The sequence below is a fragment of the Carcharhinus amblyrhynchos genome, chromosome 30 (assembly GCF_965287045.1).
Source record: "Carcharhinus amblyrhynchos chromosome 30, sCarAmb.v2.hapA, whole genome shotgun sequence".
Classification (NCBI taxonomy): domain Eukaryota; kingdom Metazoa; phylum Chordata; class Chondrichthyes; order Carcharhiniformes; family Carcharhinidae; genus Carcharhinus; species Carcharhinus amblyrhynchos.
Window position 1 is genome coordinate 20673247 of NC_137353.1, and position 22745 is coordinate 20695991.

Consider the following 22745-nt stretch of genomic DNA (forward strand, 5'->3'; position numbering starts at 1 on the left):
TGCAGGTTTAAAAAAAAGAGCAGCATGGCCAAAGGGCCTGTTTCCGTGCTGTAAACCTGTGTGACTCTAAATGCAGATGAACATGCCACCAAACTGAGGCACTCTAACAGAGCCCAGAAGGCCCCGACCGTTTGATCATTTGAAGAGTTTTCCAGAGGTTTTTTTTGTATAAGAGCCTATAATGTGCCCACTAATGTTGCTCTTTGTTTCTCCTTACGAGTGTTTCAGATTTTGGGGAGAAGGAATGCAGTAGCGTGGCCCTTGAAGGGGGGCATGTTCCAAGGGCCACGTGACCGGTAAGGACCCTATGGATTGCTCCAGCAGGATGCTGAGCCTGTCAGCAGGAGGGAGCGGACCCCAGGTCAAGGAGGGACTGGCGGTGGGAGCCCAAGTCCAGAAGGCCAGTTGCACTTGTAGTGTAGTCTGACCTTGTTGTACATGTGTATAAATACTCTGTTGGCAACGAATGCTTCCTAGTTAAAGCTGCATCAAGTCACTCTCGATCTATTACACTATTCATTTAGAAACATCAGCAGGTCATTTGACTGTTATGGGGCACCAAGGTGAAGCTTAATTTTATATCACCTAATGGTGATACAGATGTTGACTAAATATTCTCCGACCTTGCCTGGGGCAGTGTAACCATTTGTGGAGCAAGGTGACCAATTGTCATAAATTTTCTTTCTCACCCAAAATATGCTTTATTAATAAAATATTGCAACACCATAATGAATTCACTATAAGGTAGAATGAAACCGAGGCATCATTGGGTTTGCATGGTTTAGTCTCATGCTGGTCAATACATTTACTCTTTACAAAAAGTTGTGTGAATAGTTATTTCAAACAAAACTAGAAAACTCTTGCACCCAAGTGCCAGAAAAAACATTCTTATGGTTTGTTTCCATGCAGGAATTTTGCTGCAGTGTCTACACTTTTAAACGGTTGAAACCCAAAGCCTTCCCTCAGCATGTGTCAGCGCAGCAAAATGAGAAATAGATTTACTCAGAAAAGGCAATAGAAAACGGTAAAGTTCACTCTGAAGAGTGGTATGAAGTGTGGAAAGGCTATGGTGTAATGATGGGACAGGGTCAAATTAAATTGGAATAAAGAGAAATGTTGATGGGATTGAGTTGGGAATAAAAATGGATTGTGACTGGGAAAGCCTGGGATTTTAGGATAGGTTGGGGCTGGAGGGGACCGGGTTGAGGACTTGGGGGCAAGATAAGGTTGGTCTAAGGACATGGGGCAGTTTAAATTTGATCTGGGGAGCAGGTTAAGGACTTGGGGCAGGTTAGGGTTAGTCTAGGGGGCAGGATAAGGTCTTGGGGCAGGTTGAGGCTGATCTGGGGGGCAGGTTGAGGTCTTGGGGCAGGTAGAGGTTGATCTGGGGGCAGGTTAAGGTCTTGGGGCAGATTGAGGTTGATCTGGGGGGCAGGTTAAGGTCTTGGGGCAGATTGAGGTTGATCTGGGGGGCAGGTTAAGGTCTTGGGGCAGATTGAGGTTGATCTGGGGGGTAGATAAAGTCTTGGGGCAGGTTGAGATTAATCTGGGGGGTAGATAAAGTCTTGGGGCAGGTTGAGATTAATCTGGGGGGGCAGGTTAAGGTCTTGGGGCAGATTGAGGTTGATCTGGGGGGCAGGTTAAAGTCTTGGGGCAGATTGAGGTTGATCTGGGGGGTAGATAAAGTCTTGGGGCAGGTTGAGATTAATCTGGGGGGTAGATAAAGTCTTGGGGCAGGTTGAGATTAATCTGGGGGGGCAGGTTAAGGTCTTGGGGCAGATTGAGGTTGATCTGGGGGGCAGGTTAAGGTCTTGGGGCAGATTGAGGTTGATCTGGGGGGCAGGTTAAGGTCTTGGGGCAGATTGAGGTTGATCTGGGGGGCAGGTTAAGGTCTTGGGGCAGATTGAGGTTGATCTGGGGGGCAGGTTAAGGTCGGGGCAGATTGAGGTTGATCTGGGGGGTAGATAAAGTCTTGGGGCAGATTGAGGTTGATCTGGGGGGTAGATAAAGTCTTGGGGCAGGTTGAGATTAATCTGGGGGGTAGATAAAGTCTTGGGGCAGGTTGAGATTAATCTGGGGGGGCAGGTTAAGGTCTTGGGGCAGATTGAGGTTGATCTGGGGGGTAGATAAAGTCTTGGGGCAGATTGAGGCTGATCTGGGGGGTAGATAAAGTCTTGGGGCGGATTGAGGTTGATCTGGGGGGTAGATAAAGTCTTGGGGCAGGTTGAGATTAATCTGGGGGAGAGCTTAAGGCAGGTTAAGGACTTGTGCAAGTGGGATTAAAGGTCCAGGTTGACTATAAGTTCCACAATTTATCTTGCTGAAGTTAGTATCGGCGCTGCGGGACCGGGGCGGCGGTGGGGGGGAAGAGATGAGATCCGGCAGTGCCGTGGCGGCTGAGCTTTGGGGAGGTACTTCCAGGTTCAGGTCTCCGGGATCCTTTCACCCCTGCTTCCCAATTGGAGGGAGGCCGGGCTGGACTCGTCCCACTTCCACTTAGGGAGGGGCGGAGCCGCCGAGCGCCAGTCACCTCAGGCGGGGCAGCGCTGCTACGCAAGCCCGAGGCTTCAGATGTGAGTGTAGGCCTCTCTCCCCTCCCATCCCCTCCCCCGCCGGGGAAAGAATAAGGATCAGTAGCGGCAGCTCTGGTTGCGTCAAAAGGATCTCACAATGTGGCGGGGCTGAGCTCAGCCGACTTCTCTCCATAACATCATGTAATATAAGTTGCTCAGCGCCCACCTCCTGCTCTCTATAAATAACTTTTTTATTTTCCTTTTGGTTTCAGGACTTGGGAATTCCTCCTTCCTGTCGAGTGGAAGACCAGAGTGAGGACGCTGGCTCCTTGTTTTAAATTTCATTTCTTGCTCTTACCTCCCACCAAGCTCTTGGGCATCTTCTCCCTGGTTGTACCCCTGTTACCATGGTGACACTCTGCCCTCTGCCTCTCTGATTTTACCCACTCCCCCTCAATCCTTGGTTCATCATTCACCCTCTTCCTTGTAGCTCTCCCCCACCCCCACCCATGCACTCCTGGCTTCCCTGAGCCATGTCCAAGAAGCAAGTTGTCAAAACCAGGACAAATAAGAAGCTCGACTTGGAGAGGAAGAGGGACGAGAAGGCAGTAAGACGGGCCCTGGCCAAGGAGAGGAAGAACAGGGCCCAGGCGGGGGCAGAGGACGAGGAGTTTGTGAGCTTCACCAACCAACTGCTGGCCATGGGACTCAAGCTCCGGGAGGTTCCCGGTGATGGGTAAGATGCCTGTTGTCACACTGCCCAGCTTTGCTGATATTTTACCCGTGTGGCAGCACGTTGGCACAGTGGTTAACACTGCTTTCTCACAGTTCAATTCTGGCCTTGGGTGATTGTCTGTCTTGTGTGGAGTTTGCACGTTCTCCCCATGTCTGCATGGGTTTCCTCCAGGTGCTCCAGTTTCCTCCCACACTTCATGTTAGGTTGATTGGCATGATAAATTGCCCCTTTGTGTCAGAGTGGGATTAGTAGGGTAAATACATTTGGTTATGGAGAGGGATTGTTGTTGTTGTTGCAGGCCTGATGGGCCAGATGGCCTCCTTCTGCACTAGTGATTCTATGAAAAACTAGTGGTGGTTCAAACCCATGTAAGTATTCCAATCATAACTTTCTCTAAGGTGTGAAAGGAGTGTTTTAAATTCCTTTTGTGGTAAAATGAAATGTAAGGCATTTGCCGAGCATCAGTAGGAGGTCATGCATTGGAAGAGTTGAGAGTGCAGTAATTTGGCTTTTTGTCCTTAAACTCATTCATATTGCACGCGTGGGCAGCACGGTGCACGTACTGACAAGAGTACATCACTTATTCATTTTCTGAGTAGGGAGCCTGAGATTACTCCACAGTTGGTGGCTGACAGTCTGAGTTTAAAAAACCCCAGCTGCTGAAGATATCATTTGTAAATGCCAGCACAGTGAAAAAATCAGATCTGACTTTGGGTTTAGGCGCTGGACTTCAATTGAAATTTGATTGCTTTGAACTCAAGCATTTGTTATAAATCCTATGTCAAATAAAGACTGAGAGAGTTTCAGGCAGGATACTTTCTGTCGTGTTGCAACTTTCCCCTGTCCCAAGGCCCAGGTCATGTTTTCTCCTCCCAGCTTTAGTTAAAATGTCTGATTTTAAAATGTTGTAGCAACTCACTTGGTTGTGAGATGTTGAATGCACCTTCAGTTAGATGGATAAAACTCTAGAGCACGTTTAAGTGACTTTGAAGATTTGTGTTTTACATTTTGATGTTCCTGGGTCCATAAAATTAAGCTATGCAGTATCCATTGCACATTTCATAAGCCAAGATTGATTTTGTCTACCTTCCATTTTAGCTGAATTGTTAACAAGTTAATGCAGAACAGAGCGGTATTTGACACGGTCATATTAAGAGTGGATATGATGATCTCACCTAGGCCAGTTTGCAGGTTCTGATCACCATGCCAGGTTATAAGATAAGTGTGTGATGAGGCTTGAAAACACAGCATTGTACAACATCACGGATCTCCAGAGTAAAGCTGTCCAATACGTTTTTGTCTGAAGGCTCAGGCTGTTATATAATGAATTGTATGTGAGTTAAAATGAAGTTAAATATAACACTTGTTTCAGTTGAAATCATGGGAGCTAGAGTCTCATCAAATGAATCGCAACATTCGATAAAAACACCTGATGTGAAGTTCAAACCTTGCTGAAATTTAAATAAAATGGATGTGGGCCATGAGTTGCTAGTATGCGTCATACAGAATAGATTCAGACCATGCTTCCTTCATGTTTTGTACAGAGCAGTGTTTAAATTCCTTTGTGGCATGGCCTTCTCATCTCTTTAGCCTCCTTCATTCATATAACCCTCACACCACCAATGATTCTCCATTTCTCTTACTCTGGCCGCCTACATTATCATGGATAATATTGGAATAGTTTAGGTTAGAAGGTCATTAGATTGGTTCCACTGGTCAGCGCAACAGCGAGGGCCGAAGGGCCTGTACTGCGCTGTAATATTCTATGTTCTACGTTCTACGTAATCTTTCCTCTGTTGATGATAGTGCCCTCAGTGAGGTAGGGTTCACATACTAGATATCCTTCCTAAAACCTTGCTAAACCCTTCCTCCCTCTCCATATCCCTTTCGCACTTTAAGATAAAGTTAAAGTTGTTTTATTCATGTCACAAGTAGGCTTACGTTAACACTGCAATGAAGTTACTGTGAAAATCCCCTAGTTGCCACACTCCAGTGCCGGAGGGAGAATTTAGCATGGCCAATCCAATTACCCAGCACGTCTTTTGGACTGTGGGAGGAAACCGGAGAAACCAACGCAGACGGGGGGGGAGAACGTGCAAACTCCACCCAAGCTGGGAATCGAACCAGGGTCCCTGGCACTGTGAGGCAGCAGTGCTAAGCACTGTGCCACCATGCTGCCCCTAAAATTCCTAAATCTCCCTAAAAACCCATCTCCTTGATCAAGCTTTTGGCAACATGTCCTTATATCTCTGGTTCAACATCCATTTTTATCAAGATTACACTTCTGTAAAGTGCCTTAAGACCTTTCTTTTCATTAAAGGCACTGCATAAGTGCTAGCTATAGATCCTAACTGTAAACTGTCTATCTATAAACATACAGAAGATTCTGGCTATGAGTGCCATGTATATTTCATACAGAATAACATACCTTTTGAAGGGGATGGTACCTCCTGAATGTCATGGTGACAGATAAACTGGCAAAACTTTATTTTCATAATTTGTGGCATTGTATCAATTTGTTGTGATAAATATTGTTAAAAGTTCTATCATCTTGTAATAATAACTTAAAGCCACAGAATTGTTACAGTACAGAAAGAGGCCATTTGGTCCGATTTGTCTGTATTGGCTCTCTGCAAAGCAATTTACCAGGTGCCACTCCCCCATCTTCTCCCCATAGCTCTGCACATTCTCCTATTTTTGGTTTTTATGGCATTTATGTCATTTTTGGTCTCTGCACTCCTTGATTGAATCTGCCTCCAGTACACTCTCAGCCAGTGCATTCCAGAAGTTCTCAAACTATCAGCAAGTGCATGCTTTGGGAATGACATTGTTAATCATGATACTTATGGCTCAACCTCCAAAACAGTATAAACGGACACGGGGAACAGTTGTTGTTGGGGAACCATAAGGAGTTTGTATCTTACGCCGAGTTGCATGCAGAATAAATTTGCCAAAGGTAAAAGATAAGCCACTGTGTTATTCCTCCACATACTAACATTTGATATTAGCAATCCTAAATAGTTGCTGTGTGAAAATGTTTCCTCTCATATCGCCATTTCTTCCATTGCCAATCAATTCAATTCTGTGCTGTCTCCTTCTCAGTCCTTCTATCAACAGGAACGTTTTTTCCCCTGTCCAGACCGCTCATGATTTTGATTAACTGTGTTATTCAGGGCAGCATCTTAGCACAGCAGTGGAGCAGCACAATAGCACAGTGGTTAGCACTGCTGCTTCACACTTCCAGGGATCCGGGTTTGATTCCTGGCTTGAGGTCACTGTCTTTGTGGAATTTGCGCATTCTTCTCGTGTCTGCATGGGTTTCCTCCAGATACTCCGGTTTCCTCCCACAATCCAAAGATGTGCTGCTTAGATCGATTGGCCATGCTAAAATTGCCCCTTAGTATCCTGAGATGAGTAGGTTAGAGGGATTAGTGGGTAAATATGTGATGATATTGGGCTAGGGCCTGGGTGGGATTGTTGTTGGTGCAGACTTGATGGGCCCAATGGCCTCTTTCTGCACTGTAGGATTTCTGTGATTTCTATGTGTCAATTCTTCTGTGAACCTTCTCTTCTCCAAGGGAAACAATTCCAACTCCTCCAAGCTATTAACTGAAGCTCCTCACCCCTGCACATGCCATTTGGTGAATGCTGGACAACTGTTCACAGAACTGTATTGTTGTTTTTGAAGAGCGCTTAAGATTTTGAACTGCATAAGGGCACAAAGGATTATTCAGTCCATAATGTTTTAGCTGCAGCCAGCTATCCCATTTGCCTACCTTTCCTGCTCCTTTATTTTCCTATTTTTCCAATAATTAATTGTATAAATTTAACATTTGACAGATAAATGGTAAATGTCATTTAATCCAGGGAAGTGTATGATTTGGCTCTGGGAACTTTGATATGGATTATGTTCTAAATGGGACTGAAAAGAATTGTTGGAATAGGTGAGAATCTTGAGGTCTGGGTGGATAGAGTACTATTAAATCTGTCAGCTCAATGTTCCCAGCCTGTGGAAGCAATGGAACGGTGCGATGCATGGCAAGGGGTATAAACGTACAAATCCTGAGAGAGAGTTAAGAAAGCAGTATTGGTCCTGTGAGACCACATCTGGAGCACTGCATGCCATTTTGGTCTTCCTATTTCTAAACAGGTCATTCAGTTATTGGAAGGGGATGCCAGGGAAATACTTCATGGTTGATCCCAGAATTTGAAGAAATGCTGCATAGTGGTTAGCACTGCTGCATCACAGCCCCAGGGACCTGGGTTCGATTCCCGGTTTGGGTCACTGTCTGTGTGGAGTTTGCACATTCTCCCCGAGTCTGTATGGGTTTCCTCTGGGTGTTTGGGTTTCCTTCCAGAGTCCAAAGATATACGAATTAGGTTGATTGGCCATGCTAAATTGCCCCTTAGTGTCCTGGGATGCATAGGTTAGAGGGGTTAGCGGGGCAGATATGTGGGTTTATGGGTGGGGTTGTTGTCGGTGCAAACTCAGTGGGCCGAATGGCCTCCTTCTGCACTGCAGGGATTCTGTGTTCCTGTACAAAGAAAAATTAACGACCCTGGGTCATTTATTTCTTGATACGTGTCTAAGAGGGTATGATAGCAGTAGTTATAACAATGAAAGGCTTGAACAAATTGGGCCTGGGCAATTTTTCTGCTGCTGGCTGAATTTAAACACAAAACTCATGTTAACAAATGGTGGGCAAAAATAAAGAAATGCAGGTTGAAGTTTACTTTCTCAATAGGGCGATGAATACTTGCAACAGATTACCAACATGGCTAGTGGAGCAAAAATCTTATTGGGTTTCAAGAGGAAGCCAGACTGTATTTTTTTGCTAAAAATGATATAAGAACATAAGAAGTAGGAGTAAGTCTTCTGACCCCCCCAGGCCTACTCCGCCATTCAGTGAGATCATAACTGATCTTTTCATAGACTCAGCTCCACTTACCTGCCAGCTCACCATAACCCTTAATTCCTTTACTGTTCAAAAATCTATTTATCCTTGCCTTAAAATTCAGTGCTATTTAAAATATACCAACTGAGTACTATAGATTGTTGGTCTATGTGGACCACAGGTCTTCTCCAACCAGAAACTGGTCTATCTCTTTCTTTTTAAATGGCTGCAGAATTGTGACAGTGAAGTGTGGTGTTTGACAGTGGAATCCAATCCTTTTAGCTTCAATACTTTTGCTTGGATAATAATACCTTAGGGCAGGATTTTCCAGCCGTGCTTACCCCAAGACTGGGTAGTCCCACCCAAAGTCAACGGGCCTTTGCATGGTCCTGTCCTACCCGCTACAATTCCCGTGGAGAACGGGATGGGAAAATTTTGCCCTTCATTTCATTTGCCAGTGATCTAACCCATAAGTGCCTAATTCCTGGAGACACTAAGGGAACCTGTGCTCATGATGCCATCATCCAGTGACCATCCCTTTGACCCTGAAGTTGATGGTCTTTGCTTGTTTTATTTTAATTCGGAGTGACAAAGTGTCCTTTTTGTTTTGAAGGAATTGCCTGTTTCGTGCTCTTGGCGATCAGCTGGAAGGTCACTCCCGAAACCATCTAAAACACCGGAGGGAAACTGTGGACTTCATGATAAAACATCGGCAAGATTTTGAACCATTTGTTGAGGATGATGTCCCTTTTGATCGATATGGTGAGTCTTAATCTGGATATCCCACTAACCCAAAGCATAAGCAAAAGCTGAGAATTGATATCAAACATTTAGCAGGTTGGGCACACTTCATGGAAATGGTATGAATGCGTGTAGCACATACTGTATTATCAACATAGCTCCGGTTTCTACCAGTTCTACTTATTGTGTAGCCTGAGGGTGCTTAGAAACCTCCTTCATCTGTGATTGCCAACAGGCTTGTCGCTTGGCATGCCCCTCCATATACCCAATTCAATGAGATTCCCGCACCTAGGATACATATGCCATCACACTGAGGAGCAGAGAGCAGAATTTTCTGTGTATTTGGCAGAGTGCAACAGCGGGTGCAAAAGTGGCATTGAAGCTGCCGGCACTAACAGCAGCTTTCTCCTTGTACTGTTGGGAGCAAAGAAAAACCAAGGGGGTAGGCCCCACAAGCAACTTTGTTTTTAAAATATTGGGGTTTCATTTTTGAAGGCCCAATTCCCAAAAGTTCATCTGGACTTCCCGTTCCTTCTCTCGCCAACAATTCCTGGGCATGATCCTCCAGGTTCCTCCCCCAAACGCCCCACGTGATTCAGTCCACCTGAGCTCCTCTGGGAGATCTGCCCACCAGGTGCACATCATGGGTGATCAGTTACGATTCACACCAGTCTGCCCGTACACCGATGTGAATGGATTTTCCTACAGAAGGGAAATGGTTCAGATATAGAGACCTGGTAATGAGGTTCAAAAGTATTATAATATTCCTGACATTGAACGTCGGGACCCCGTTAAGTCATAAGCGGGGACCACTGTGGCAATACTTCCCATTGCGTTTTACGTCAATGTGGGCCCCGAGAGAGAGCAATTTTCCGCTTGCAACACCAAACCTGCCAAGAAGAACAGGAGTAGAAAATCCTAGCTGTTTTTAGAATCATAGAATAACTGCAGTACAGAAGGAGGCCATTTGGTCCATCAAGTCTGCACTAACCTCAATCCACCCAGACCCTATTCCTATAACACCATACATTTACCCTGTTAATTCTCCTGACATGAGAGTCAATTTAGCATGGCCAATCCACCTAACCTGCACATCTTTGGACTGTGGCAGGAAACTGGAGCACCTGGAGGAAACCCACGCAGATGCAGGGAGAACATGCAAACTCTGCTCAGCTGGGAATCGAACCCAGGTCCCTGGCACTGTGAGTCAGCAGTGCTCACCATATACCACCATTCCACTCTACTGAATTAAAGAGTAGCAGTCAGATTTTCTACTGTGGTGTTCTTGATATGATTCTGACAGGCACAGAATGAACCAGGTCACCCAATGGTGAGAGGAGTGATTTAACTCCAGCTCAACTGGAGTTTGTCATAACTCAATGGTTGTGCTGAAGTCGCTGGAGGTTGAAGCCCCGCTGCAGAGACTCAAGCACAGACCCTATCGGAGATGCTGTCTTTTGGATGAGAGTTTAAACTCTCAGATGGATGTCAAAGATCCCTTGGCATTATTTGGAGAGGAAGGCAGTTGTCTGGTCAATATTTATCCTTCTATTCTGGGGAAAAGAATGTGGTTATCTGGTTGCGATCTCATTGCTATTTATGACCAAGCACATTTCAAAAGTACTTAATTGCCTGTAAAGCACTTTGGGACATTCTGAGGTTGCGTGTGATCCTGAAAACTGCATTGTGTTTGCTGGCATGTTCAGCTGTTTGCGCAGAATCTTGTGCATTCAGCCACAGTTAGCTGTTATTGCTGCAGTTGACTGGAATGGGAATGACAAACAGATTAAACAGAATGATATCTCCTGATCATACCTGTGGTCAACAACAGCCTGCACTTATATAGCACCCTAAATAAAATGTCCTAAGGCATTCGGGAGGGGCAAAAGTCTATGGAAACAGTTCCCAGTGACTGGCAATGTTGGGGAACATTCAAGAGGCCAGAGTTCAGAGATGCGGAGAGATGTAAATTTGAGATGTTGGTTGCTCAGGAGCAGCAATAGATCAGTGAGGACTGTGTGATGGGGTGTGCTATGTTGGTGCGGAATATATTTTTGTTCCAAAAATTTCTAAACTGGAACTGTTGAGACGAAAATATCTGCTTACTCCTCCAACTAGTGAACACTGAACATGGAGCAGATATCAGGACCACTGATAGTTTCGATTTCTGTTTTTCAGTTACAAATCTGGAAAAACCGGGTACATTTGTTGGCAACGATGCAATAGTCGCCTTTGCAAGGAACAACCAAGTGAATATTGTGATTCACCAGCTAAATGCCCCACTTTGGCAGGTAAAATACAGTGTCACATTGCACCTCACATTAAAATGCCAAGTAATACCCAGAATGTATCAAGGATCCTGTTTTGGAGACTATAACACATTTTTCGGAATGATTTGTCCAAAACTCCAAGGTCTCACATTTTGTACTCAGCAGCTTCCTCTTTAGCATTCTTTAGCATGTTAAAGACATGAAATAAATTTGTTTCGTAACAGTGGAGTTCTGATGCAATGTCTTGCATTTGTAGAGTCATAGAGGTTTACAGCATGGAAACAGGCCCTAACACCCAACTTGTCCAAGCCGTCCTTTTTTTTACGCTCGTCCAAATTGCCCACATTAGGCCCATATCCCTCTATACCCATCTTACCCCATGTAATTGTCTAAATGATTTTTAAAAGACAAAGCCTCTACTACATCTGGCAACTTGTTCCAGACACTCACCACCCTCTGTGTGAAAAAATTGCCCCTCTGGACCCTTTTATATCTCTTCCCTCTCACCTTAAACCTATGCCCTTCAGTTTTAAACTCCCCTATCTTTGGGAAAAGATGTTGACTAGCTCAGCTATGCCCCTCGTAATTTTATAGACCTCTGTAAGATCACCCCTCAGTCTTCTACGCACCAGAGGAAAAGGTCCCAGTCTATCCAGCCTCTTCTTAAAAGTCAGACCATCAAGTCCCAATAGCATCCTAATGCACATGCTTTTTTTACATGGAGAGATTGGTGTTCTTTGTGTGGTGCGATGTCCAGCCAGTAATGTTTCTGACTGCCTTGTAATTATTACAAGATATGAGATTATAAATAAACTTTGAAACTCATTGTCAGCATCAGCCCTTCCCAGGTCAGACAAAACACAGGTGAGGACGGTGTCTAGTACACTGCAACACCTACCCTGCCATTGTTGTCTTTTCCTATGAGTTCAAAAGCCTCTTGTCAATGTCTTTTGTCCTATCCACTTTCCCAGAGAATCACTTGTACTGGTAGCTGCAGTAAATGGTGGAGGATCAATTTCAGAAACTGTGACTCCTAAATATTTCAGATAACACAGTGTAATATGTGACATGAGTAGGGGAGTTTAAAACACTCAGCTGTTTATTGTAAACTTGTAAGCAATTTAGGAGCACATATACACCATTTATAGGCACCCCTTGCGAGATGCTGGATAGCTTTCACCCAAGGGTCCTGCACAGCTCGTGCTTGAAGTCTGAACTCTACACTTTCAGGTTTTGTGGTATTTCTACAGTGCAATTACCCAAGCTTTCATAGAATCCCTACAGTGCAGAAGGAGGCCATTCAGTCCATCAAGTCTGCACTGATCACGATCCCACCTAGGCCTTATCCCCATAACCTCATGCATTTATCCTAGCTAGTCCCCCTGACACTAAGGGACAATTTAGGATGGTCAACCTACCTAACCTGCACATCTTTGGACTGTGGGAGAAAACTGGAGCACCCGGAGGAAGCCCTCTCAGACATGGGGAGAACATGCAAACTCCACACAGACGGTGACCCATGGCTGAAATTGAACCTGGGTCCCTGGCGCTGTGAGGCAGCAGTGCTAACCACCGTGCCACCAATATAAATTGAAGGTAGCCGTTGTGTGTGTAAAGACCTAGTGACTGTGTGGAGTAGGTGGCTCTCATAGCTGGTTCCCAGTGTTTTCAATGGATCTTGCTGTCAGGAAAAGTTTTCCTTTTTTTGTGTTTGTATTTTAAAAATGTAAACAATCACATGAAGGACACGACAATGAAAATCGTGCTTCCACATACCATTAGTTTCTTTGTAATTATCATGAATGATACAAAACACTAATGGTTGATGAATTATTTTAAACCTGCAGGTTTTTGGAACCCGCAAGAGCAATGCTGTGGAATTGCATATTGCCTACAGATACGGGGAGCACTATGACAGTGTGCGCGTGCTCAGTGATAATTCAGAAGCGCCTGCAAACCTAAAGACAGAGGTTGGTAAATGTATGTGATTGTGCCTTTTGCACACTCTCCATTTACACAAGTGTCATTTCTCCCCCTGGGTAGTGTGCAATGTTAATATTGCGTAGTCAGAGTTACTGGAAAGAGGGAAAGGGAGAGAACTAGAAGTCAATAAGCAGCTCCATTTTGGTCTGCATTTTAAAAGTTTACTAGTATGCTAGCTTGTTGACATGGAGGTTTAATTTCCTTTAATGATCGCCACTCGCTCGGGCTGTGGAATGAATTCTGAGCACAACCAGAATGTGGGGAGGGGGGCTACAAAAACAGAAAATGCTAAGGAAACTCAGCAGGTCTGACAGCATCTGTGGAGAGAGAACAGAGACAACGTTTCGAATCTGGATGACCCTTCGGAATGTTGTCTCTATTTCCTCCCCACAGATGCTGTCAGATCTGCTGAGTTTTCCCAGCATTTTGGAGGTGGGGCGCGATCTGACCTGACTTAACAGCTGCCAAAAACATTGCTCTCTTGTGTCTTTAAAAAGCTCCTAGGTTCTTTAGAACTTTATTTTGAGCCAAAAGGAGCAGGGCTGCTTCCTCATTCTGCATTTGTTTTGTATAGCTCCTGGTATAAATAGCAGCACTTTTTTTTGTGTGAGAGAAGAGTTCACAACAGCACCAGAGCCACAAATGTTGATGTCCAATTATGTGACTCTTACAGATGCTAATTAAAGATGATTCAAAGAAAAAAGATCGGAACAAAATGTGTCACTACCAGATGGAAGATATTCGAGATTTTGAATGTGAAGTGACCAAAACTGATTTGGATGATGCAGTTCAGAAAGTACGTAACGCAACAGGGTGCATGGTAAGTAGCATGGTAACAGAACTGACCCAAGCTACCTTCCGCGACCCTTGGCTAGGTTTACAGTGAAGCACATGGAAGTAATGCTGGGATCAGTTTCTGTATTTTATTATCAAGTATATTCTTTCTAAATGAACTGTAAATATTCTGTATCTATCTACTTAACTTAGATCATAGAATAGATCATAGAATCTCTGCAGTGCGGAAGGAGGCTATTCGGTCCATTGAGTCTGCAATCCCATCCCGGCCCTATCCACGCAACCCCACATATTTACCCCATTGATCCCTCTAACTTGCGCATCCTGGGACACTAAGGGGCAGTTTAGCATGTCCAATCCATCTAACCCACACATCTTTGGACTGTTGGAGGAAACCGGAGGAAATCCATGCAGACACAGGGAAAACTTGCAAACTCCACACAGTACGTAGTCTCATAACACCAGGTTAAAGTCCAGCAGGTTTATTTGATAGCACGAGTTTTCAGAATGTCACGTACCTGATGAAAGAACATAAGAACATAAGAAATAGGAGCAGGAGTAGGCCATCCAGCCCTTCGAGCCTGCCCCGCCATTCAATAAGATCATGGCTGATCTGTCGCTGCTCAGTTCCACTTTCCCGCCCTCTCCCCATAACCCTTAATCCCCTCTCCTATCAAAAACCCATCAACCCGCGTCTTAAAAATATTTAGCGAGGCAGCCTCCACCACTTCAACGGGCAGAGAATTCCAGAGATTCACCACCCTTTGAGTGAAGAAGTTCCTCTTCAACTCCATTCTAAACCGCCCCCCTTTTATCTTGAGGCTGTGCCCCCTAGTCCTATTGTCTTTTTTGAGCGGGAAGAGTCTTTCCACCTCTATCCTTTCCATAAAAGGGCGGTGCTCCAAAAGCGCGTGCTACCAATTAAACCTGTTGGACTTTTAATCTGGTGTTGTGAGACTACTTACTGTGCCCACCCCAGTCCAACGCTGGCAACTCCACACCAAACTCTACAGAAGGCAGTGAACCAAGCCGGGAATCCAATCCAGATCCCTGGCACTGTGAGGCAGCAGTACTAACCACTGTGCCATCGTGCTGCCCCAAGGAAAATTTGTTTTCAACCAGAGTGTAGTTTCCTGTAAAACGGCTTTAAAGGGTGCCTGCTGACTATCATGTACATAAGCACATTGTTTTTAGATTTTTAAATTATGACCAGTTTATAGTACAATTTAATTATTGAGAAATTTTGTTTGAAACCTTTGTTTGCTGTGGCCACGCTGTGTGGTTTCTACTCCGACTATCAAGTCTTTGTTTTACTGTAGGTCTTTCATTTGGAATTTATGGTGCTGGAATTGTATATTTAATTGTGGTTGTTTAAAAAGAAAATGACGTTGCGTTTGTTAGTACAGTGGCTAAATGCAGTATGTGGTGCAGTACTGAGCCACAGTAAACAGACTGCTGAATCAAGCATGGTGCTCAGCCACACTGACCTCTTGCTTGATTAGGTCAGCAACAGTTGTGGTGCTACAATAGGGCTCAGTGCCCTTTTGGTTAGGGAGAGGGGAAAACCTTCCGATGTATCTATTCCTAATCAGTGACAACAAAAACAAAATACTGGAGAAACTCAGCAGATCTGACAGCATTTGTGGAGAGAAAGTAGTGCCATGATTCGAGTCTGGATGATCCTTCAGAGTCATAGAGGTTTACAGCATGGAAACAGGTCCTTTGGCCCAACTTGTCCATGCCGCCCTTTTTTTTTAAAACCCCTATGCTAATCCCAATTGTCTGCATTTGGCCCATATCTCTCTATACCCATTGTACCCATTTAACTATCTAAATGCTTTTTAAAAGACAAAATTGTACCCACCTCTACTACTACCTCTGGCAGCTTGTTCCAGACACTCGCCACCCTCTGTGTGAAAAAATTGCCCCTCTGGACACTTTTCCATCCCCCGCCTTTCACCTTAAACCTATGCCCTCTAGTTTTATACTCCCTACCTTTGGGAGAATGTATTGATTATCTAGCTGATTTGTACCCTCATTATTTTATAGACCTCTATAAGATCACCCCTCAGCCTCCTACACTCCAGAGAAAAAAGTCCCAGTCTATCCAGCCTCTCATTATAACTCAATCCATCAAGTCCCGGTAGCATCTTAGTAAATCTTTTCTGCACTCTTTCTAGTTTAATAATATCCTTCCTATAATCGGGTGACCAGAATTGCACACGGTATTTTAAGTGTGGCCTTACCAATGTCTTGTACAACTTCAACAGTACTTTCAAACTCCTGTATTCAATGTTCTGACCGATGAAACCAAGCATGCTGAATGCCTTCTTCACCACTCTGTCCACCTGTGACTCCACTTTCAAGGAGCTATGAACGTGTACCCCTAGATCTCTGTGTTCTGTAACTCTCCCCGGTGTCCTACCATTAATTGAGTAATTCCTGCCCTGGTTCAATCTATTAAAATGCATCACCTCGCATTTATCTGAATTAAACTCCATCTGCCATTCATCAGCCCACTGGCCCAGTTGATCAAGGTCCCGTTACAATTGGAGATAACTTCCTTCACTATGCCACCAATCTTGCTGTCATCTGCAAACTTACCAACCATGCCTCCTACATTCTCATCCAAATCATTAATATAAATGACAAATAACATTGGACCCAGCACTGATCCCTGAGGCACACCGCTGGTCAGAGGCTTCCAGTTTAAAAAACAGCCCTCTGCAACCATCCTCTGGCTTCTGTCAAGAAGCCAGTTTTGTATCCATTTAGATACCTCACTCTGGACCCCATGAGATTTAACCTTATGCAACAACCTACCATGCGGTACCTGAGCTGAAGAGAAAGAAAATTGGACAAGATTTATACTGTGAAAGTTTTGTGTGTGTGTGTGTGTAGACACGGGATGGTGGTTGTAATTGGACAAAAGGAATGTAAATAGTGATGGGGCGGCACAGCGGTTAGCGCTGCTGCTCAACAGTGTCAGGGAACCGGATTCAATTCCAGCCTCGGGTCACTGCCTGTGTGGAGTTTGCACATTCTCCCTGTGTCTGCATGGGTTTCCTCCACATGCTCTGGTTTCCTCCCACAGTCTGAAAGACATGCTCCGTAGGTGCATTGGCCATGCTAAGTTGCCCCATAATGTCCCGGGATGTGTAGATTAGAGGGATTAGCTTGCTAAAAATGTGGAGTTATGGAGATAGGGCCTAAGTCGGATTGTTGTCAGTGCAGATTCGATGGGCCAAATGGCCTCCTTCTATATTGGAGGGTTTCTTTGATTCTATAAAGGCTCAGAAAGGTGTTAAGAGTGCCATTAAGTGATTGGAATATGCGAATGGCAGAACAAGGGTACTAATCAATGATCCTTGCTGAAAAGCATGCATGTGCCTTCATTGAGTACATGGTGACATTTGGTTCTCATAACTACCACAGTCAAACAACCTGTAGCTGTTGAGGCTCCTACATGAAGAATGGCCGTGGAGTGAAGTACAAGAGGAGATAAGAGTACCCTTGGAGCCCATTGGTGTGTTCACAGGAGAGGAACTAGGAAAAATTGGGTGGATTGGCTGTGGTAAATTTCTCCTTAGTGTCCCAAGATGTGTGGATTAGGAGGATTAGTAGGATAAATACATGGGGATGGAGCCTAGGAAAGTCAGTGTAGACATAATGGGCCAAATGGCCTCCATCTGCATTGTAGGCATTCTGTGATTTCTATGAAAGTGAAGTGATTTGTTGCAACAGTTGATGTTCTCCTTGTTTTTCCTATAGGATACCGATGTGATTGTTCAAAATCTAGAAGCTGAAAACTACAACATAGGGTCTGTAATACTTACTATCTTACAGATGGAAGAACTGAAGAATAGCAGTGAGTTCCGCAGCTGAACATTCAAATACTATCCGTGTCAAACATATGCAAATTCACTTCAATCAGAGATGTTAAGCTGCAATGACTTTCTGACTGGCTTCCTCTTTTTATTGTTTCTCTGTGCAGGATTTGCCCTTGGGTGTTTCAGACTCAGTTATGGGGTTTTACATCGTAAACATTTGACTTGTTAAGTCCCCGGGGCTGGACTTTGCTGTACATGTTCAGAGATTCCCCTGGACAGTATTAAAGCTGATTCTGACTTGTGTTTGGCCTGTGCTGCAGTTTATGCAAGTTCCCAGATCAATGTTGGCTTATATTCCCTCAAACTGTCCTGACAAGCGGTCTAGCTCCATCAAAATAAAAGAATATACATTCTCCCTGTGTCTGCATGGGTTTCCATCGGATGCTCCGGTTTCTTCCCACAATTCAAAGATGTGCAGGTTAGCTGCATTGGCCATGCTAAATTGCCCCTTAGTGTCCTGGGATGCATAGGTTACAAGGATTAACAGGGTAAATATGTGGGGTTACGGGTATAGGAGCTAGATGGGATTGTTGTCGGGGCAGACTTGCACTGTAGGGATTCTATGAGTTGCAATAGATTTGAGAATTGAGTTTTGCTTGATGGTATACTAGGTAAATGTACTCTCTGGTACAGCAGTATCCAATTTAGTTGAGGATTTTTAAAAACGTAACATGGGTCTGGATTATCAGGCTCCTTTTACATAATGCAGTTTTGAGATTCAATCGTTGTACGTTCGTTGGTGTATGACCGCAGTCTGTAGAGTGACCCAGTTTCTGGCCTGTGACTACGTCATACATGGATCTAATTTAAATTTTCATTTAGATAGCGAAGAGGAGTCCAACCAAACTAGTTCAAATTGCAGCCCTCAGCACTTATCACCGCTCTGGATGGATAATGGAACTGGCAACAGGATCTTTGGCAATCAAACCATCAACACTGAAGAAATTGAAAACAACAGGAGGCTGAATGAAAAGGAAGAAAACAAAAGGACTAAGAATAAGGTCTGTAAGGTATGTGTTAGATAGTGTGACCGAGGATAGGTGCAAAAGAGAAAGCCATGTGCGGTAACACGTGATGTGTTCCCCTTGTTAAACCAAAGACTACAGTGGCCACCGATTTCAATAATGTGGAATTCTGGTACCTTATAATGCAGCGTGGAGTTTGCAGATTCTCCCCATGTCAATGTGGGTTTCCTCCGGCTGCTCCACTTTCCTCCCACGGTCCAAAGATGTGCAGGTTAGGTGGATTGGCCATGTTAAATTGCCCCCTAGCTTTCCAAGATTGTGGGCGGCACAGTGGTTAGCACTACTGCCTCACAGTGCCAGAGACCAGGGTTCGATTCCTGTCTTGGGGGTCACCATTTGTGTGGAGTTTGTGCGTTCTCCCCATGTCTGTGTGGTGCTGGTTAAGTCCATTGACCTGAACAGACACGGAATGTGGTGACTAGGGGAATTTCACAGCAACTTCATTGCAGTGTTAATGTAAGTCTTAGTTGTGACTAATAAATAAACTTTTAGATAAGAGGGGTTAGTAGGGTAAAGGCATGGGGTTTCAGGGATAGGGCAGGGAGTAGGCCTGGGGCAGATACTTTGGAGATTGGGTGCAGACACAATGGGCTGAATGGCCTCCTGCACTGTAGGGATCTTATGATTTTACAACACCATACAGGCAGCCGTACAAGTCTTTAAATTTGTAGTAGTATTTCTGGCTAGCAGACCTCCCACAATGGATTGTAAAGAGTCAATGGCAGAAAACCACATCATTTTTATGGGATGCAACTGTGCCTCCCGGCATATCTTTCAAAGTCAGTGCTGCTATTGGACAATATGTGATAAATGGATGGAAATAATATGACTTTATCGATGTATGCTTTCTTCATTATTCGCCTCTGAAGGCATTGATTCCACACTAAGGTTCAGTCCTAGAGGCAAAAGGGTGTTCTTAACTCAAATATATTGCTCCAACGTTTATGGGTTATTCTTGACAGTAAACATTGGCAGGGATAGCTATCTAATGCCAAGGCCATTTCAGTCAAGCCCACCCCTTTCCTGTCCTGTCCTCTGAATACTTAACGCTTGCAATAATGGTCTTTGTATCGTAATGCATTGTAGATGGCAGAAAGAAATGTTTTGTTTTTCCTCTCTCCGGGAATGCAGAGGCCAAATAAGGCACTTCAATTGTTGTCCCAGCTGAAATCAGTTTACTCAGCAAAAACCAGGGACGAAACCTGGACTTTTCCTGGTTCAAGATACTCACTGGAGAGACTCTTGAACTGCTAAAAGGTTTAACACCATCTGACGTACTGGGCCGGATTCTTCAACCTCGCACATGACTGGGATTTTTCCATCCTGCCACACTGAACGAGATTTGGCTGGGCCCCAAATTCTCCGACCTCACTGCCCTCTGTCTAACAAAGAAGCTTTTACGAAAATAATTAGCTTTATAATGTTGTTTAGATATTTTCTTGAAATGCTCATGATACAATGTAGTGAAATATTCAATATGTATATTAGCTGTTGTAAGAAGTCTCACAACACCAGGTTAAAGTCCATTGGGCTTATTTGGTATCACAAGCTTTTGGAGCGCTGCTCCTGCATCAGGTGAGTGGCCTCATGAAGGAGCAGCGCCCTGAAAGCTTGTGATACGAAATAAACCTGGTTTTGTAAGACTTCATACTGTGCCCACCCCAGTCCAATGCCGGCATCTCTACATACTGGCTATTAAAATGGATAGTATTTAACAACATGCCACTGTGATTCTGCTGGTTAATTTGCATCTTAAAATCCTAGGTAACAAACAAGCAGCGGAAAGAACATCAAAGGTTAGAAAAGAAGAAACGACAGGAAGAAAGACATCGACAGAAAGTCCTAGACAGCAGGAGCAATAATACGGAAGACAACGGACCCAGTAGGGACTTGCAAGCACCTGTTACCCTGGTGAAAACATTTACAACATTAAATATTTGATCCATGGACAGCAGCACCCTTCCCAGTGGCAATTGCCTGATGTTGAATGGGTTATACAAGTCTCCTGGGTGGGCAATAACATCTTGGGAGATGGAGAGGTTTTCTGATGCTGCTTTAGATTAAGAAAATATTTGATTCACTCCTTTTCTGAAGAACTTGTTTTTCTTTGCAAACTTGCACATAGGCAAACTGGAAGAAAAAGTCTCAAGGTGAAAGTGATGGATTACTTACATTTTACAAATGCAATAAATCTTTAAATAATACTAAGTGAGAATTGAAAATGAACGAAGTGAAATGTGCGTGTAGATGAATTTCAGCAGTAAATGGGTTCCAAGGCAAGAATGCTGCTTGATAACTGTGTGCGAGCATGGGTTAGAGAGACTGTCACATTTTCAAATTTCACTTACCTCCTACACCTGCATTAATACTCATTATTGGAGGTGAAATGTGAGGTCTGTTCTTTATAACATGAATTTACACAGCTCCCTGAGGAAACTATATTATAGAATGGCTTTTGCACACAAATGTTTCTGAGCACATCAGTGTCCAGGAGGTGTAGTATTCACCTGCAGGTATATTTTGGGGTACGGCCATAGACATTTAGGAAAATAAGCTTTTTTTAAAAAAAAATCCTTTCTGGGACTTGAATTATTTTTTTAAGTAAAGGATACAAATATGCTGCTAACTACCAAAAACGAAGGATGCTTTCCACACAGACCGTGTGAATGGGCTTAGCAACTGTTCAATCAGCATGAGGCAAATAGAAGCATTGCAACTTCTGACAGCACCAGAAGTTGCCACATCTTGCACATCAAGGCTTTGTCAGAGATAGTTTGGTTGAACACCCTCCCCCCACAGAGGTGACTTAAGTTAAAGAAACTCCTGAATTTGTTTGTTGAATTTCTACCTCTTGAGATTTTCTTCCTTGCTTCTATGTAGGGAACCATTTTGACTGTGGTTGAGAATAGGCACTTAATGGACAGCTAAGTTTGACAGCTGGCTATTGAATGATTGCTTGTGTTTACTATATTTTGGCAGTGTACATAAAGTTGTAATAAATATATGATCGCCTCAGTGAGAAGCTAAGCTTGTTAAACAGTTTCTAAAAACATCTTTTTTGTGCCGCAATGATTTGAAATTAGTAGCACACGAATCAAGAGACAAATTTAAAAATTCTGAGTTGCTATTTGTTTTCAAGCACAACCAATCTGATATCTACACTCCAGCAATTCTTTACCAAATCTACATTACTGTAACTGAAAATGCTTTACAAAGATACTTTAAGAAAATAAAACCACCCTACCTGTTATCAGTTGTGCATCTTGCTTCTGTGGGTGCAGATGGTCTGGCTTTACCAGCCTAGTCTTGGGTTTGTAGAGTTGGCAAATGAAGCTGGATTCTATGGGCTATTCTGGTTCGAATGCTGTTCAGTAGCCAAGCACTTAAATAAAAACAGGGAATGCTGGATTAACTCAGCAGGTCTAGTAACATCTGTAGGGAAAGAAACAAGAGTTAATGCTTCCAATCTGTTGTCCCTTCTACAAAACATGCTAAAACTGGATATGATATGCTTTTGCAAGTTCATCAAATTTCCTCTTGCAGTACACAATGGGTTTATTCATTCACTCCAAAGATGTGTGGGTTAGGTTGATTGGCCATGCTAAATTGCCCCTTAGTGTCAGGGGATTATCAGGATAAATACATAGGGGTTATACGGATAGGGCCTGGGTGGGATTGTTGTTGGTGCAGGCTCAATGGGCTGAATGGCCTCCTTCTGCACTGCAGGGATTCTATGATTGATATCCTCAGGGAAGTGAACCAACCTTGTCTATCCTACATGTCAGTCTTGTTGCCCTAGGGGCAATCAGAGATGGGGAATAAATATTGGCAAAATTAAGTAATTACCTTGTTTATAAGCCTTTAGAAGAAATTTAATCTCAGCCCACCTCAAATTTT

General features: G+C 43.9%; 1 protein-coding gene across 5 annotated transcripts; it reads left to right on the top strand.

The window, feature by feature from the left end:
• Positions 1 to 2340: 2340 nt before the first annotated feature.
• otud3 (OTU deubiquitinase 3) lies at positions 2341 to 22098 on the top strand. Of its 5 annotated transcripts, none has more exons than XM_080215056.1 (9): positions 2341 to 2411; positions 2786 to 3249; positions 8758 to 8906; positions 11064 to 11176; positions 13003 to 13125; positions 13812 to 13958; positions 17705 to 17801; positions 18646 to 18833; positions 20613 to 22098. In XM_080215056.1, the coding sequence occupies exons 2-9, from the start codon at positions 3047 to 3049 to the stop codon at positions 20787 to 20789; spliced, it is 1197 nt and encodes a 398-aa protein (XP_080071182.1). In that variant the 5' UTR covers positions 2341 to 2411; positions 2786 to 3046; the 3' UTR covers positions 20790 to 22098. The 5 variants fall into 5 exon arrangements, with proteins under 5 accessions (XP_080071182.1, XP_080071185.1, XP_080071181.1 ...); XM_080215059.1 differs by lacking the exon at positions 2341 to 2411 and adding an exon at positions 2440 to 2573 and having other exon boundaries at positions 13812 to 13934; XM_080215055.1 differs by lacking the exon at positions 2341 to 2411 and adding an exon at positions 2442 to 2573.
• The last annotated feature ends 647 nt before the right edge of the window (positions 22099 to 22745 follow it).